At 43.0% G+C, this 18,109-nt stretch overlaps 1 protein-coding gene across 3 annotated transcripts in view; it reads left to right on the forward strand.

Annotated features, from left to right (window-relative positions):
• The window catches only part of vta1 (vesicle (multivesicular body) trafficking 1), a 63,123-nt gene that overhangs the window by 4,132 nt on the left and 40,882 nt on the right, over positions 1–18,109 (forward strand). For all 3 annotated transcript variants that reach the window (XM_085248015.1, XM_085248016.1, XM_085248017.1), the window contains exon 2: positions 12,388–12,482. In XM_085248015.1, the coding sequence (XP_085104141.1) occupies positions 12,388–12,482 (95 nt within the window). The remainder of the gene's footprint in view (positions 1–12,387; positions 12,483–18,109) is intronic.

An 18,109-nucleotide genomic window follows, 5' to 3' on the forward strand; every position in this document is an offset into this window, starting at 1 on the left:
AAAAGCAGGTGTGATGAAGTATTAACAGTAATTTATAATTGTTTATGGTATTCATTTCTCTCCTTCACTATCACAGATGTTGAAAATCGTACAACATAAACCACAAAAACCCGTCCTGCTGGGTTCTTTCTGTGTGCCGTTTGTACGTTCTCCCTGTACTTGCTTGGGTTCTCTTTGGTACTTTGGTTTTCATGCCACAGCACCAACTGGAGGATTCTAAACTGGAGGTAGGCGTGAATGTGAGGTTTTCTGTGTCTCTGTGTTAGGCCTGTGATGTACTGGCAACCAGAGGCCGCTCTCAGGTGTGCTCAAGGTGCTGATCTGCGCTGATCGAGCAAAACCAGCATCGGTGAAGAGACGAGTGAGAGAGAGACAGAAACCAAAGTGTTGTTGTTACTCACTCACAGTTTGGACACACACAGAAAACTGTTGTCTTGACGCACCTCCAGACTGCTGATCCTTTGCTAACAGGCATCGTCCCACTGTCTCTGATGTCTGATCCACCTTTTTGGGTCAGTGTTGGTCAGAATATCACATCACAGTCATCAGCGGTCCACGTAAATTATTTCAAATGCTCTATTGAAAGATAACGTTTTGGTAGAAAGGTGCCCAGTCCTCAGCCTTGTTTCCTGTTAAGTAGGGCAGAGTGTGTAAAAGGACTGATTGGTGATGCAGAGGGCACAGCAGGGACTGAGTCTGACCCAGTTGAGCTGATGTAAGTGAGATGCACACGAAGAGGTATATCAACGCAGGAAAAGAGAGTCAGATCAAAACCAGGAGCCCACTGACTGACAGGCAGACGGACAGACGTGTGCTTCCTGTGACAGCTGAGGTGAAGCTTCTGGGAAACAGCTGTTAGGCCACATCTTCATAATGTGGCTGCAGCTTTAAAAAGCTCGTTTTGCTTCAAACAGGCAGAACGGGAAATGGGACGGTCATGGTCATCACTGTTTTCAAGGCATGCTTTGCTCTGTGTTGAACCTGTGTTTGCTCACCTTTACCAGCCTGTGGATGTACACGATGGCGTGTGTGGCTGAGCTCAAAATGATGGCAGGCGATCCGCCACCATCATCAAACCAGATTTTCCTCTTTTAAATTTGGCTGATTTTTCACCCACCTGTCATCTTTTTGTGAAAGTGAAATACTTCAGCGCTGCTGCTATTTTTATTCTGTCACTCTGAATCTCCCCCGGCGGGTCCAAACACTGACCCTTTTACTAGACTACTAGACCATACCTCCCAGGGACGGTCATTATCGTTCCTTGGGGGTGGCGGCGCTCTTTGTGCTGTTTCTGGTTATTAATTTGCCGAGCGCCGCTTCTGTCCATGGCACGTGAAAAACACTCTGCTGCTGCTCATATTAGACGATTAAATTGACTCACCTCTCCAGTCTGTTTTATTCTTTTTTTTCTTTGGTTTTTTTTTGCCTCCTTGGTCTCTTTGCTGCGAGCTGCTCTGTGCAGTGCAAACAGCCTAAAAACAAAACCCTGTGAACACTAGATGAATGTTCTACCAGATGATCTCTTGGGGGAATTTGGACTGTGAGACACCAGCTTTGGCCCTGCATGTCCTCTGGATACCCCACAGGACCTAAAATATGGGCTAAGTCTGGTTTCAGCAGACAACCATTAAAGGGTAGTAAGATGTCAGATCCATAGTTTGAGAAAACAAAAAACATTTTTTTAATTGAAAATAGTTACAGAGAGACTTTATTTGGGATAAATAAAGTCTCTCTGATTCTGATATTAATTCTGATATTAATCATGCAATATGTTTATTGTTTTCTCGTGGTTGTTTATCAGCAGGTACAGCTGTGGGTGTGGTCTGCAGTTCAGGTGTGAGTCTGTATTTGGAGCCCAGTTACCTGTCAGTGTTGTGTGTGTCCTCTGGTCAAGTGCTTAATGGATTTTATACTGCTTATGTTGGGAACATGACTGACGGAGCAGATAAGCAGTTTAACTGTATCTGAAAGCAGCAACAGCAGCCTTTTATCACTCAAGTTGATGCGGAGAGATAAACATGACGGACAAGTCCGAGGAGGGTGAAGGTGAATAGCCCAAGCTGCCTGCACTCAGTGTGTGTTTGTGGTGTGAAAGGTGGCCCCGTCAGTGTGGATGTGTGCTGGACCAGTGACCCAGTCAGACCACTGGAGGTCAGCAGCACCATGTGTCTGGGCCTCAGAGGGAGAGAGAGAGAGAGGGAGGGGCAGGTCGTACACTAACTTTAACAGGGAACGTATGTGTGTTTAAGGGATGGGGAGCAGTGGACTATGAGTGTGTTTCGTCACCATATTAGCAAGAAGATGTTTTTAAGAATAAGATGTGACGTGATGAGTGAAGCAAGGCTTAAAAGAATAGAAATAGGTTAATGCTCATGTATACTGATTATGGGAGCAATAACACTAGAGCTGGAATAACAGATGTCGGCCATGTCTGGAGTTGGGTGCATGTTTTTGGTAGCAGGAAAAAAGGAAATGGCAGAAGGAAGCTTTGAAATATGTAAAAAAACCAAAAAAACAACAACACTTGTCGGCCTTTATAGGGGTCTGCGAGGTCTACAATTAAACTGGTCGACTGCACTGAATCAGATCATTCAGAATCAGTGTACAGTTCCTACCAGGCATGCTTGCAGGTTTTACCCTGATGTCACTCTTTGATTAGTGACATTATGAAGGCTTTGATACCTTGAGATGAGCATGTTAGCTGTCACTATGCTGGTATTTTGAAATGGATGGATCTGACTGAAACTGTACACCAAAAACCTGTCATGGACAACCATCCTTCTTGATCCTTTTTTTAAAAGTCAGTGTGACCTGAAACTAGCAACTGGGCCAGAAAAGTCATCTGAGTCACAGAGAAATGGACATAGAGACATTTCCACCCAACAAATATGGCTACCAGTTCTAAAGTTTAAAAATGACTCTATTGTATTGGTTATTGGCTTCAGTGATGAGAAACCCATACATGAGAAATGTGAACTGGTTGGAGATGCTTGGTTAAGTGACCTCAACAAAAGTGCGCTGCAAACTCTGCCAAACTGCCAGTAAGAGGAGTGAAAAACAGTTGAATTTAATAAAAGGACTGGCACAAGAGTCTTCCAGGACTCTATTCATTCCTGCAGGAAAACACAGCAACACCAGCCAAGTGGAAAACACTGGAAAAGAGCGAAAAAAAATTCTAGAGATGAGCAGCAGGTGGTGAAAAAGACTAAAGTTGCGACTCGATAACGCAGGATTTCATCACCTTTACTGCGCTGCAGACTGTGAATGAGACTCTCATCTGTTACCGTCAGAATCTGCTGAAGGCAAAACTTTGTGAAGAAACCCACATTTACAGCCCGTTGCTCGTGTTTCAGTCTTCGGCCTGGCTCTTGTTCTTTGGGCCAGCAGCTTGCCCGTTGTCTCTGCCTCAGATTTACTGTGAGCTGAACTGATTTTACTCCAACTCCCTCTACAGGTAGGGCTGTTCGATATAACGATATATATCAGATGACGATATAAAAACATCTATCGTTTCATTTTACGCTATCGTTTGTTTCGTGGTGTCACAAAATAAACTGTTTACGGCAATATTTTTTCATCGTTTTGATGGTCACTGTAGTGGCTATATTAATTTTTTAAAGTTCTCTCTTTCTCTTATATTTAATATAACCACACTACAGACAGACAAGCACCTGTTTTTATGCGTTGTGGTTAGCAACAACGATGGTAACACCATCGTGTGTCTGCTTGTTTATGTTCCACATAAACCTTTCACAATAAAGCTCAAGATCCTGTTGAGACTTTTCAAAATAAACTGAATCACGTGTAAAAGCAGATTATTTACGGATGAGAAGTAAAAAAGAGCCGCCAATAAACCTTCGACTCAAACGTTAGAACAGGCTTTTCCCTGCAGCACGCCGTGTAATAAATACTCACAAAGAAAACAGCGGCCGTTACAACTTATGTCTAAAAATGTATCGTTTCATGCATCGGTTAAACACTCGACTCCAGCTACATGACGCGCAGCTGGAAACGCTTCCCGCAAGACGAGCTGCCCGAGATTCACAGAATTTACAGAAAATGTTACATTTTTGTGATTTATATTGTTATCGGACGATAGAATTCTTATATCGGGATATGAGATTTTGGTCATATCGCACAGCCCTATCTACAGGGAAGATACTGAGGTAGAAATACTGCATTAATATTAACAGGGCAGCTGGTTTGAGACTGACTGTTGGACCAGTTGGTCAGGTGGGGAAAAACAGTGCATCACACAAACACAGAGCTGATAAAAGACATATGAGGAAAAAATTATTTCATGTACTCTAAAAGGCACTCACATCAAAGTGGTTGCATCCATAATTTTCTGCATTAAAACGGTAACCTGCGTGTATTGTTGTCATGCAGCTGTAAAAACCAAAACCATTTTGTATCAGGCTGAAAACAAAGTTTGGAAATATGAACATGTCTATGGAGACTGCCTCACTTTTGAAGCATCAAGTGGCCATTAGAGGAACTGAAGCTCTTATCTGCCACATTGATGGCTTCAAGTTGCATTTTGGTCCTCGTATCAGTCATTCCTGTTAACAAGTGACAAAATCAGACTTTTAATTAGACTTTTATAAGTGTGCATCCCTGAAGTAAACACAATTTACTCCCCACCTCCGCTCACACTAAGGTGATAATGCTGCTTCTTCTTTTCTCTGACAGGTTCTTTTTCTCAATCACTGAAACAAATTGAAAACTGCTGCTAATTGGCTAACAGATGGTTGCAAATCTGGCATTCCAGGGGAAGGAATAAATGTTACAATAAATTGGAAATCTGACAGTTGTCTCCAACAGAAAGAGAGTGTGTGTGTGTGCGTGTGTGTGTGTGTGTGTGTGTGTGTGCGTGCGTGTCTGTGTTATTCAATTAATTGTACCAAAGTAAAGGTGTGCTTCTTCGAGGTGCTTTGAGGCGTTATGACTGGCAGTGCAGAGTATATTTTCAGCGAGCAAACATCTGAACATGCAGAACTTCACAAATAACTCATCAGGGAAGCCGTCCATCATGTGGGTCTGATGAGGCCAGGGCTCGCAGAGATTTATTTCCATCCTTTTTGTCTGACTGCTAGAGCGTTTACCATCATTCAGCCTAGAGCTGGGCGATAGAACGATAACGATATGTATCGCGATATAACTTTTACTCGATAGAGAAATTAAGCTATCGCGATAGACCTCGCCGCTCTTGTCCTCAAAAAAAAAAAAAAAAAAAAGGTCAGCCAATCCAAATTAAGTAGCGCAGAGCCGAACCAATCACAGCCGCAGCGTCACGTCGCGTGACTTGTTACGTACAGCACAAGTGCCAAGCCGCACGTGTGTTTGTTTGGGAAGCAGCCAGCAGGTAATGGAGCCAGCGCGTAATGGAGGAAATGAGTGTGCCGACTAGAAAAATCAACCGAGCGTGACCGAAGAGAAAACAGATGATGGTTCCAATGCCGGAGAGATTGTCAAACGGAAGAGCCATAGAAGTTCCGTAGTGTGAAGGTATTTCGGCTATTTCAAGTCTGACAAAAACAGAGTAGCGTGCACTGTAAATGTGCCGAAAGCAAGTCTGGAAATACAATAAACTGGTGCATGCGTCACACTGTGCGCCACGTTATTGTTTCGGTGAAATGAATTTCTACAATACTGTTAATTCTACTCTCTGCAGTGTTTAAATGCTTACATATACACACAGTTACTGTCCCTCCACACTTACGACTCGGTTCTGCTTCTATGCCCCAGCTTTGTTTACTTTTTCCCACCGAGGCTTCTAGACTTCTGATTGGCCAACATTTCTGCACGGTTAGGAATCTAGCGCCACCTGCTGCTTTGGCATGTTCATAGCAGCGTTTTCCTTCATTTCTGCCTTTATGTGTGGACGGGATTATTTTTTAAAACGAAAACAGAAAATCTCCGTTTTCAAAAATACCCGTGTACGTGTGGACGTAGCTTCAGTCTCTGACTGGAAGCGCTAATTCGTCATTCGGCTTTTGTCAGACTAAAGTAACTGTTAAAACTGTTTGAAAAGCTCAGCTATACAACAAGGAGAGATTGAGAATTTCCTTTTAGTTCTCAGTTTATTTGATATTGACAAAAGTTAGTCAGTTTTGTCTGTTCTTCTGTAAAACAAACTAAGATTTATTTTTAGAATTAATATTTTGTTTCTAAGTGGAATTGACAATTTAGTCTGTTTCGTTTGTCCTATTTTGAAACTTAAACGCTTTAGCGGCTGCCTTTTGTGTAGTTTGCAATATTTGCCTTTATTTATCTGAAAAAGTCTCATGTTCCTTAAGTACATCTACCCTGTTGAATTTATTATGGGAAATAAATATTTAAATAAAAACAAGCTGCTGATTATTTCACATTTTACTTGTGAGCAACGGCACATTTAAATCTTACAAATATAGTTATTTGGCTTATATCGTGATAGATATCGTTATCGCCTGAAATGAAAAAAACATATCGTGATATGAAAAAAATCTCATATCGCCCAGCTCTAATTCAGCCTCAGCTCCACATCAGCAGGTCGATCTAAATTAGCCAGCTAATGCCAGGCAATATTTCACCTCACCTCCACCCCAGAACAGACCAATCAATGGAGGTTTGAGTCAACGCCATGATTTGTTTAGCTGTAATGAAGCCACATAATTCACCTGCAGCTCCCCCGGCCGACAGCACTTGGCAGCGTTACAAATGCCGTTTCACACTGATTGGACTGTCGACGTTATAAATGAGGAGAGGGTGAACACGGGTACCATCCCTCTGTCTGCGGGAGGGGAACACACTCCTCCTTTTATTTGTATGTAATATCCAAACATGCATGCAGCTTCTTTTTTTTTTTTTACTTAAATTTTTTTTAATTCACTGTTTTATTCATTACTGCACTGATTGGCTGTGATTATTTGGCTTCCTCAGAATGATTGGATTCTGATAAACAGGACTTTGCTGAGTAACCTGATGGAAACTGGGACCATTACGTCTCACACTCAATCCTCCATCCTCTCCCTGCCGAGCTTTAAAACATTTAGAAAGAATAAGACCTACCATGTAATTAGTTTGGACTGCCTGGGAAGTGGGCACAGTGGCAGACTGTGCCAGTTCAGCCGTCGCTGCATCCACATGCTGGCTATAATTACACGATTTCAGAGTTTGCAGCTGAACGTGATGATTATCTCTTCAGCATGAAGGGAATGATACTAGTGTGGTGACAGTGGTCTAGATTTTCTTAATGACCCTTACTGTAGTACAAGACATGACCTCACTAGAGATTTATAACTTAGTCTTAGTTTCCAACTAAGTTCAAACAGAACAGTGTGTGACTGGTTCTGGCTCCCACCAGCTTTCCCTAAAGTTTTAACAAATGAAGCCATCTGGCGAAATGGAAAGTTCTGAGGAAAATTACCGTTGACATCCGAGACAGAATTCATTGTGAGGTGTGATTCTCCTGGCTGATGTAACCTGATTCAAGCTTACCTCTGTGAATTACACGCTGTCACTATATTGTCCTGAGTGGATAAGGTCAGCTAAATCATTCCAGTGCTGATCTGATAAAGCGATGTGACCGTATTCACATCACTTCGTCAGCTAACGTTACCAAACCATCACCGGATTCATCCACGCAGCCAAGTTAAAGCTAGCTAGCCAACTCTACTGCTTGGTAACATTATTTGTGCATGTAAATGTGGCTTCTTCTCCACACATAGAAGTTAGTCATGGAGTGCTGGGATCAACTGCATTTACATTATACATGCTTCCTTGAGGCAGTATTGTTCAAAAGCTCATTGCTATGCAGATGGTCTATCTGTGAAGCCAGTTAAACTGCAGCCTTGTCTCTAAAGAATAAAATCCTGGATGTTGTAATTTTCTTGTCTCACATTTAGATAAAACTGAGGGTGTTATACAGTAAGTCTTGAGCTACACCCTTCTTTACATTTTGCAGGAAAATGGGTAATGGGTGGCATTTTTCATATGCAGTGATTTACTGCACACTGTGTGGTGTGCCAAGTTTTCAGCTTGTTGGTGCAAAAATTAAATTTTATGCTGTCAAACTATGTTATCTTTGGCATTTTTCATAAGGTTGAATGAAGAAATGGGAACAACAATGGAGGTTACGCCGAGCTGCTTTTAATACCAAAACCAAAGAAATGCTGTGAGAACAGCAGAACAGATATGACAGAGTTTCTTGTTCTTAATGATCTGTTCCTGTCGTGCTCGGTTTCTGTGTTCGCTGTTGCAGTCACGCTTTACAGCATGTTGTGCTGGAATGAACCTCCAGAATCTGTGGCAGTGTGTTCACTCTGTGGGCCTCGATTGTCTTCTGGTCACACTGAACGAACAAACACACACACACACACACACACACACACACACACACACACACACAGAGCGACTCAGCTATTCTCCATAATGAAGTCCTTGTCATTCATATGACACAGAGACTGCTCTGGCCCACGTTCACATTGGCACAGAATGTCAAAAATTGCATCGAGGCGGTGGCGGCGTCCTGCCAGCACCATTACAGGAGGGTTAATTATTCACTGCTAAATATATTTTCTTACAACAGTCACTGTCACGCCAAGAGATAAACGAGGAAATTGGGGAAACTGCTGTGTTGACAGAGCAGAGTTTAGTGTCTGTACACGTGAAATCTCTGCTGTAGAAGCCTCTGCAGAAAACTTGGGCAGCACATCACAGGTCTACCTGATGTGGCTCACATCGTACTGACTGGTGTTGACGTGCTCAGTTATGTGCTGTGCAACCCAATGAATGCACTGTCATAACAAATCAGCAGTAAACCATCCCGTCAGGCACCGATGGCCGAGAGGCTCACTGTTCCATCCCGAAGATGCTCTCTGACCACAGTCCCTGCATCCAGCTCACCTCCACACACACAGAGAGGCAAATTAGACCGATATCAGAGTCCTCAGAGACATAGAAGTCAGAAAGCTGCACTGCTGCCAGTCACGAGCTGAACTTTCTGGAAATGGAGCTTCTTGCTTTTTCACTGCATTTGTTCAGTGTTTCGTCTAACACCTTCAGTGCACATCCTTTCTCACAAACTTTTTCCTCTGCGTGAGCTGGCAGCAGCAGCCCTTCCACTGAAGCTTATCACCTCTGAAAAACAAACGCCGGAGCTAAAAGCATTTTTTGGACCCTACTTACTTTTGGGAGTGCCAGCAGAGAGGGAAGCTCGTCAGAGACCCTATAATCGCAGGAAACAAAAGCCTGACAGGTTTTAACACTTGAAGCCATCGTCTCCTCAGAGGATGTGTCCCAGCTGGCGTGCTTTCAGGCTTTTGCAGCTTTTTGCAGACCGGAGGGGCATCGAAGGTTTAACTTGCGATGCCTGGTTTAAAATGTCTGGTAGCTGATGTGGATGATTTATTTCCTGTGAGATGAATGCAGGTCACTGAGATCAGTTAAAGTCCTCCTGTGTGCTGATATCTGTGCAGCTGAAGTCTACACTGCTGGTTTAAAGATGGAATTAAATATAATTTAATGTAATTTATCAAATTCAGATGTTTTGTTTAATTCTGAGTGTTTTTCATTTTAAAACAAACTACTATTTATGTGTTGCAGTGACACTGGTAGCTGCTGTCCTTTACTGGGCTGCAGAGAGCTGTTGATGCTTACATGTAGTTTTCAGGGTGAGAAGAATAAACTGAACAAAATACAAATTAATGAAAAATGATTCCTATGCAGAAACAAACTGCACCTTCACTCACCACAAGGGGGCTCCAGCACTGGTTGTGTGTGTGTGTGTCTGCAGTCTAACTGTGTTGGGTTGTGTTGTACAGCGCGATGACACAAAGCCTTCCTTTGTCAGTCTGCTGGAGGACCCGCTGTCTGTGTGGCTTGCTGCTCTCTTGTTCATGCGTACATGCGTACATGCGTGTCACACTGGTGCCGCTCTTTGGAAACACTGAGTGCTTCTGGCCTTGGCGGCTGGACAGAGGCTCCCCGCCATTCTGCTGCTGTGAAATGGGCCATTGTTCTGCTGATGCTGCGCAGGGCTGTGACTCAAACATGAGGTGGAAACGGATTACTCAAATATATGCAGAGTACAACACGATGTTTATGGTTTCCTGGTAACTCGACAGGCCCGACCGTCCACGCTGGAATACTGCTTAATATTCAGGCTTTCTCTCTCCGCTGCAGCAGACGCTCTGAGCACAGCCTGTGCATGTTTCAGATAACGTACAATAAGTGTAGAGTAATTGTGGGAGCAATATCAATAGGTGGAATTTTATTTAGTTATGTTTTAATGTTTATTAACGTTTCCAGCTCATGTCATGTCGGCCGTGTCTGACCAACAAACTATAACCCGGAGATTTTCAAATTAAAGGCATAAAACAAAACAGACAAGTTGCAACCTTTGAGTTTTGTTCAATTAATGAACTAAATTATAAACATAATTATAATTAGTTACTCAGATTTCTTACTGTGCACCATTCCACATGCTTTCAGCTCTATATTCTTCTACTAGAGTAGCTCTGCATGATTTACAATTTACAGTAATCTTTATTTATGTGATGCTGCATTACTGCAGTCACTCTGAAGCAAGCAGTTTGGGCTCCTCCACCTTTATGCCAGCTGTCTTCTGATTGGCTGCCCCTCACAGACAGAAGGTTTTAACAGCAGGTGGGTGGGGCTGCGATGCCCTACAACCTGAACACGTGGCTCACAGAGATTACTTATTATTTGAAACGTTGGTGATTTTTAATAAAACTGTCAATTTCTAGAACACGACAAGGTTCCACGTTCCAAAATGAGGTCCACGTTCAAAAGAGAGAATTTCAGCAAAGGGTAAAATCCGCGCTGATCTCATCGCTCTGTGCTGCACGCCGCACTCCGCCTCCACACAAACAGCACAATCTGCTGAGGTAATCCTCGCAGAGAAGGAACTCTGAGGCCACTTCACCCTGCGCTGATAGTGCAGCGCTGAGTCTGCTCACTGTGCCTGTGTACACACACACACACACACACACACACACACACAGAGCTGTGGATTAGAGATGATTTGAGGAATGTCTGCGTGCCTGTCAGCACAGGTGGAGGTTTTTACTCCAACACACCTGTGATTGTGTGAGAGTGAGCAGAGTGTGAAAAGCCTTTCTGCTGCCGGTTTAGGACGACTGTGAGGTGTTTATCCTGCAGACACAGCGTCTGTATTTCCTGCTGATGGAGGAGGAAGCCGTGTGCTTCAAAGTGTCTCTCATTTTAGTTAAAGACAATCATTTTTAACATGGGTCGAGACAGCAGCTGTGTGCACGCACAGCGATCACACACAGTGCACCATCCATCTGGTTAACAAACCCCGGGCTGATTCACACAGAGATGAGTCTGCAGTGCAGTTCAGCCCAGAATCTACAGGAAGGCATCAGCATGGTTCCATAAAACGTTTACACACACAAACTCTCTAACGGGGTGTAAAGTCATGGTTTGTGTAGCCACGAGGCAAACCGAAGCACAGTGACGGACTTCAGGTGTACGAGCCACACCCCTGAACTGAAACCTGGATACCCACACAACAAACAGCTGAATTCTGTCTCTGTGTGTGTGTGTGTGTGTGTGTGTGTGTGTGTGTGTGTGTGTGTGTGTGTGTGTGTGTGTGTGTGTATTGTTGATGGGGAGCTCTTTTCAGTTTTTGAAAATGTGTTGTGTGACAGCTGTGCACATCATTCTCAGTCTGCTTTCTGAGGTTTGTGTTGTGAGCATAGACTGTGTGAGCAAGTGTCTCTTCATTGTTTGTGAAGTCTTGTTGGGCAATCTTTTAAATACAGTCTGTGGTGTTGAACGTGGAGTTCAGGTTGTATCACTCCTTGTGAATGTTTTGTGTATTTTTCTGGCTCAAATAACATTGGATTTAATGTCCCTATACCAGCAGATACATTCAGTAAATGCATATCTGTCATATTCATAACAGTTTTTGAACACTGAGTAAAGAGCTGCAGGTACATCACAGAAACACGAGCCCTCCCTGACCTCCGTTACAGTAATATGAAAACACTTTATCATACCAGCACCTTTTTTCTGACTAGCTTTATAATTTTTGGAAAATAATTCCAGTCCAAGTTCTCTAAGAGTTTTTCTGGAGGTCATCCCTGCAGGCCCGGTGCTGCTGCTCAGGTGTGAGGTTACATCATGTTAGAGAAGAATAGAAATAATTGACAGGTGAGGGATCATGAGTGTGTCCACACAGGCCTGCTTCGTCTCAGGTGGAAATCTTTCCCTCCTCCTCCTGGAAGAGAAGAAAACATCTTCAGCAGCTCTTGTGTGAAACTTTAATGAAGAGGACTCTGTGTCGAGTCTTGTGTGAGCGAAGCTGTGGAAGAACAGACTTGTTTAATTTTTTTATCTCCTCCCCGTGCTCTCCCGCAGGTCGACTCTACGCCATGCAGACGGGCATGAAGCTGGACAGCAAAACACCCGAGTGCCGAAAGTTCCTGGTCAAACTCATGGACCAGCTGGAGACGGTGAGTTGGATTCCCTTTAGTCCTGTTCCTCCTTCAGTGCGGACCCTTTTTCCTGTTTAGCTCTCTCTTGCTGATTGTGTCACGTTGAATAATGAGTAAATGAAGCGCATTAGCTTAATCATCTCAAACCAGGAGCTTCAGTATTTCAGGAGCTTGCTGACTGCATCTAAATGAGAAAGATTAATTTGGGTCTGTTCGCTGGGTCTGATTTTCATTCCTGCTTTTGACTTCAAGTGATTAAGAGAACAAAAACACGCAGATGAGATGGTCATTGCATTTGTTTCATAAACATGCTCTTGATTTTTCTGGACTCCCTCTCCCTCTGTGGAGAGGACACACGGGCTTGGGGGTCCCTGGTTTCTGTGCAGGCCTCGAGGCCATCCAGGCTGCAGCTCATACTTTCATTGGGATTATTTATTTATTTATTTTATACTGAAGTTTAAGCTTTGCATCGAGAAAATCTGCCAGATTAAATCAGCCCGGTTTATTTTTATTTATCTGTAAGAAACCGAGGCTCATAGAGGACGTCTGAGGAGCTTTTGTCTGCCCCTGCTGTACAGCTCAGGTTTAGTAAATTAATAAGAGATATGAATAGAAGTATCTCGAGGGTTGATAAGAATCTTGTTGGATTTCATATACATCAGATTTTAAGTGACGTGTTACGTGAAGAACAATGACCTCCTGCTGAGCTGCACGGTCCAGCCGACAGCCTCGTTACTCCTGCTCCGAGCCTGTGACGCTGGCTGCACCGCTGCCTGTACACCGCCTCTACCTCAGCAGCACACGGCTGAATGGCTCTTTTCTTAGAAAACACACACACGTCAGGTATTACTATGTTGTGGGGACATCTAATTGACATAATGCTTTCCCTAGCCCCGTACCCTAACCATGAAAAAAGAATGCCTAAACCTAACCCTCATCCTAAACCTAACATAACCATAACCTAACTCTAACCCTGACACTAAAACCACATTATGAGTCTCAAAAATGCCTTCAAACCAGGATTTTGGTCCCCAGAAGTATAGTAAACTTTAAATCTTTGGTCCCCACAAAGATATGAATACACACACACACACACAACGCAGCCCTCTAAAAGGCTTGACATTTATCTGTTGGTTATCAGAGGCTGCACTCACTGCATAAGGTCCTCTCAGAGCTTTGAGGTTTCTCTCCTCGGAGAGGTTAAAATACTGCTGGGGTCCCAGTGACCCCAGAGGGCCCCCTACAGGTCACATGCACTGCTGGGCAGCAAGATATCATAAGTAATGCAGTAAAGCCTTCAAAAGGTCTGTTAGCAGACATACTTTGCAGGCCAGGTAATGTCATAATACTTCCAAGTTTTCCTTCAATTTGTCCATATATGTATGAACTACGAACACTTTCATCAGTACGTTCTGTGCCATGTCACGCAATGAGCCTGAGCCTGTTATTTCTGAGCCTGTATTGTTTTAAAGATGGTTTAAGCCATAGACTGTACATAAAAGATGGCTGCAGATAATGTGATGTCACACACTGGTATCTAAAGTTCTTGAACTTTTCCTTGAACTTGGCATTTTAGCTGTTGTTGTATTTTTCTCAAAAGCAGATGTGGTGAGTGAAGTATGGATCTAAGGAAACCATCCTGAAATATGCACCGCTTTAGCCTTCTTTTTGACTCTGACGGGTACATGGTTTCTAAAATAAATGTCATGTTGTGCACAATAAGACGTAAACCCAGTGATAACCCAGACAATGTTCTCCCCATTTCCTGCCACTGCGCTCTGAACCTGAAGTGTGTACAAGCACAGGAGAATGTCGGATTTAAGCGTCATTTAAGTTACTGACCCTCGTTAGCGACTCGCGGGCCAGAAACATTTCTCTCAGATGGCACAGAGTGCAGAGCGACAGCTGGACAGCTGTGCCACACCTCACTGTCACTCTGGATATGTGGTCAAGTTGCACATATTTACAGATGCCTCACTAAGACAGTCCTGAGCCTCACTGCCGGGGAGTGTAAGCCGACCACAACAAGGTAATCAACAACCTTTGATTTATATTGAGATTTATATTGATAACGAACGATATATAAATCTAACAATAACAAGGTTTTGTTTCACATACCATTCAGCCTGAACCTCTGATCAGAGATTTTACATTCAGTCATTCACATGAGAGCAAAGGCCTGATGATGTAAGTTGTGGGTTATCTTAACCCCCACTCACGCAAGCAGGTCGGTTGCTTGAGACGTCTCCATGCATCACTGCAGGAGCAAGGAGAGTCCGAGAGGGAAAGCTGATGCAACATCTGGTAAAGAAAAGAAAACTTTAATTTCCTTTTTTTCTGAGGAGCAGCAAGAGTTTAGGAGAAGACTGCAGGTGAGGATGGCCACAAATAAGGCTGTGATCAGTAGAGCAGGGCGATATGGCCAAAAATATTTATCACGATATATATTTGAAAATTTGCGATAACGATATAACCGACGATATAATTGATGCGAGACAAAATACAACTCCACAACATTACTAGCGCAAAAAGACAACCTTCCATTTATTCTCACTTAAACAAGAAGCTGGTTTTTATGTACATTAAAGCTTTATAAAAATGTAACAGTGCAAATGCAAATTCCTTGCTGAAAGTTTAACCAAAAGGCATTTCCAGTAGAAATGGGCTGACATATCCTGAGCATAACCATGTATAATATCCACTGAAGTTAAAAAGAGGTGCTTTGCAACATTAAACTGCAGTGTGCAGTATGCATTTTTCGGACCATAAGGTGCACGGGATTATAAGGCACATTAAGCGAAACAAAGCAGTCAGATAAATCAAACTTTATTAAACTCATTCTTCTTGCTTCCTCCACTTCTGTACCATTGATTCATTAATGTTGAATTCTCTGGCAGCTGCTCTATTCCCATGTTGTTGCAGTATATTAATGACTAACCTCGTATTGTGGATGGATTATCTCAGTTGTTCTCCTGACTGAAGTTTGGTCCGTTTACAGCATCCTGCCATGCGATTGCATTTGTTTCTAACCATGAAGAACCTTCACGTTAACTTTTATAAGTGGAAAAGTGTTAGTGTTCGTCCTCCAGCTTCACTGTTTATGTTATGCTAACATAGCTGTGTCGCTAGCGATCACGTAGCACATCATTATATACCAGCTAGCCCAACTTCAGTAACCCTACAAACGTCACTGCTGTTTAGTTTCCTGTCTTCATTTATGTTGGAAGTGATAGCAGAGCTGTACGTTTGATTTTTTTTCAGAAATCTCTCAGTCAGAACATGCAATATCATGCTTAGGTAACTAGCGAAACTAGCGAGCTAACTTCCGCTAGCTTCCTGCTAACTTCTAACTTCGTTAAATGTAATAACTTTTGTTTTCATGGATGCCTGGAAGTTAAACTTTATAGTTACACCTGGTAAAGCAGCAATGCTGATTGTTTTATTAAAGATGAAAGAATTTAGACAGTTTTTAACTCTTAAGTGATGCTGCAGTGTTGTTTGACCTGAAGTATAAGGAGTTTAGGACCCAGATTACTCCCAGATTTAAGAGCATCTTAGTCCGACAAATACGACAATAACAACGGCCGCTTGCATGTTCTGCAAAAAAATGTGCTTTGTTGTGTATCTGACGGACAAACACCAAACCAGTTCCACATCACGGAAGTTGCACCATTTTTACAAACCAATTCTGGTTCATCTGTTTCACTCAACAATCGGCCATGTGCGTATGAAAACAAAGGCACTGCGCATGCGCGTTTTACTCCCATTCTATCGCGATATTTCATTTTCCTATCGTTGCCTAACATTATACCGGTATTACCGTGAACGGTATAATATGGCCCAGCCCTAGTGATCAGGGCCTATCCGGTTGTTAAGTCTGACGTCACTAGCCGTGTCTGGGTCTAAACTCCGCTGCAGGTCCATATATCAAACGATCACATTAAATAAAATGATCAGCGTTCTGCTCTACCAGGTGTAACAATTGAGTTTAACATCCAGGCATCCATGAAAACGGAATTTATGACATTTAATGGAGTTAGAAGTTAGCAGGGAGTTAGCTCGCTAGCTTCTATCTAAATACAATATAGCATGTCCTGACTGCGGGGTTTTGGAAACAAATTAAAACGTACAGCTTTCTTATCACTTCCAGCATAAATGAAGACAGAAAACTAAACAGCAGTGACGTTTGTAGGATTACTGAAGTTGGGCTAGCTGGTATATAATGATGTGCTACGTGACCGCTAGCGACACAGCTATGTTAGCATAATATAAACAAGCTAACTTTTTTTTCCACTCGATAAAAGTTAACGTGAGTTTTCTCGGTGGTCAGAAACAAATGTAATCGCATGGCAGGATGCTGTAAAAGGACCAAACTTCAGCCAGGAGAACAACTGAGATAATCCATCCACAATACGAGGTTAGTCATTCATATACTGCTGCATGGGCTGGGCTGTAGTTACATCCTAAGGTTTTAAAAACTGAGCTTAAATAAATGATTAGCGGTAATAAAAGCCGAGGGAGGTCAACAGGGATCACTGACTGTTTTAGGAGCTTTTTGAGATCAAATAGAAGAAAATACATAACATTAAACATGTTAACAACACAAAAGCCATATTAAACGCAGACTACTTTAGACCCGGAAGTAGGATTCGTCGCGTCATCACTGAACAACCGGATGCCAGCTTTCAGAGCAGGTTTCAGGTTTTACAGAGAGAACTGGTGTCATGTTGTGAACCTGTTGCAAAACTGTTTCCCAGGCTGATAGCAGGCAGCAGGAGTGGTTCAAACACGGACCTGATTCAGGGTCCGTCTTATTCTGATTTGGTTTTGCTCGGTAAACTTCAGCTGCAGTCAGACTGTGATCACACCAGCACAAACCCAATTAATCATGTGGAAGCGCTGCTATTGTCCAGATGGAGCCCGAACAAGTTCTGTGAAACACGGGGACACCCGAGGTTTCCACTCCTTAATGAACTGTTGCTTGTTGCTGTGACTCATTCTGCAGCGCTCTGAGTCAGGATTTAAACCCCCCCCCCCAATCCTCCCCCCCAATTTCCCCACTGACCTGGCTCGTACGTACTAGGCATTAGGCATGCTGGACTTTTATTTTCCACTGTCATTGCCAGCTCAAGCCTTTCACTGGGACGGTGGAAGATCACTTGTTTGAAAATCAGTTTCATGTGATGCAGGATGGGAAACCTCAGAGATGCCAGTCATGGTAGATGCTGCTAAATTTAGATCTTTGTCTCCTGCAGCAGCCACTGAGGATGAGCGCCGTGGTCTCTCACAGCGGGGAGATCAGGGTGGTCAAACAGGTGGTCCTTCTTCTGTGACTTAATCAATCTGTTTTACCTGCAGAGTTTATCAGGTAAAACACACAGCAGTTTAAAATCAGCTCAGCCGCTTTACGAACGGAGTGAGCGAATGAGTAATGCGGCTAATTCTGGCTCTGTAAGTAAAGCAGATTAACAAGCTGCTCGATTTGCTTCTACTTTGCATTTTATTGGCAGAGAACACATTGTTATTGTTGCTCAGTCGTGTTCATTTAAGGGTGAGAAGCCAAAATGATTGAGGTTATAATTCAATCAATTGTGCAGCCTTATCAAACATACTGTACAAAGACTCAGATTTCTTGGAGCCTGTTC

This window comes from Mchenga conophoros, linkage group LG15 (assembly GCF_057382185.1).
Source record: "Mchenga conophoros isolate Kocher_MC1m ecotype Shallow Benthic linkage group LG15, M_conophoros_male_GT1.1, whole genome shotgun sequence".
Taxonomy (NCBI): Eukaryota; Metazoa; Chordata; class Actinopteri; order Cichliformes; family Cichlidae; genus Mchenga; species Mchenga conophoros.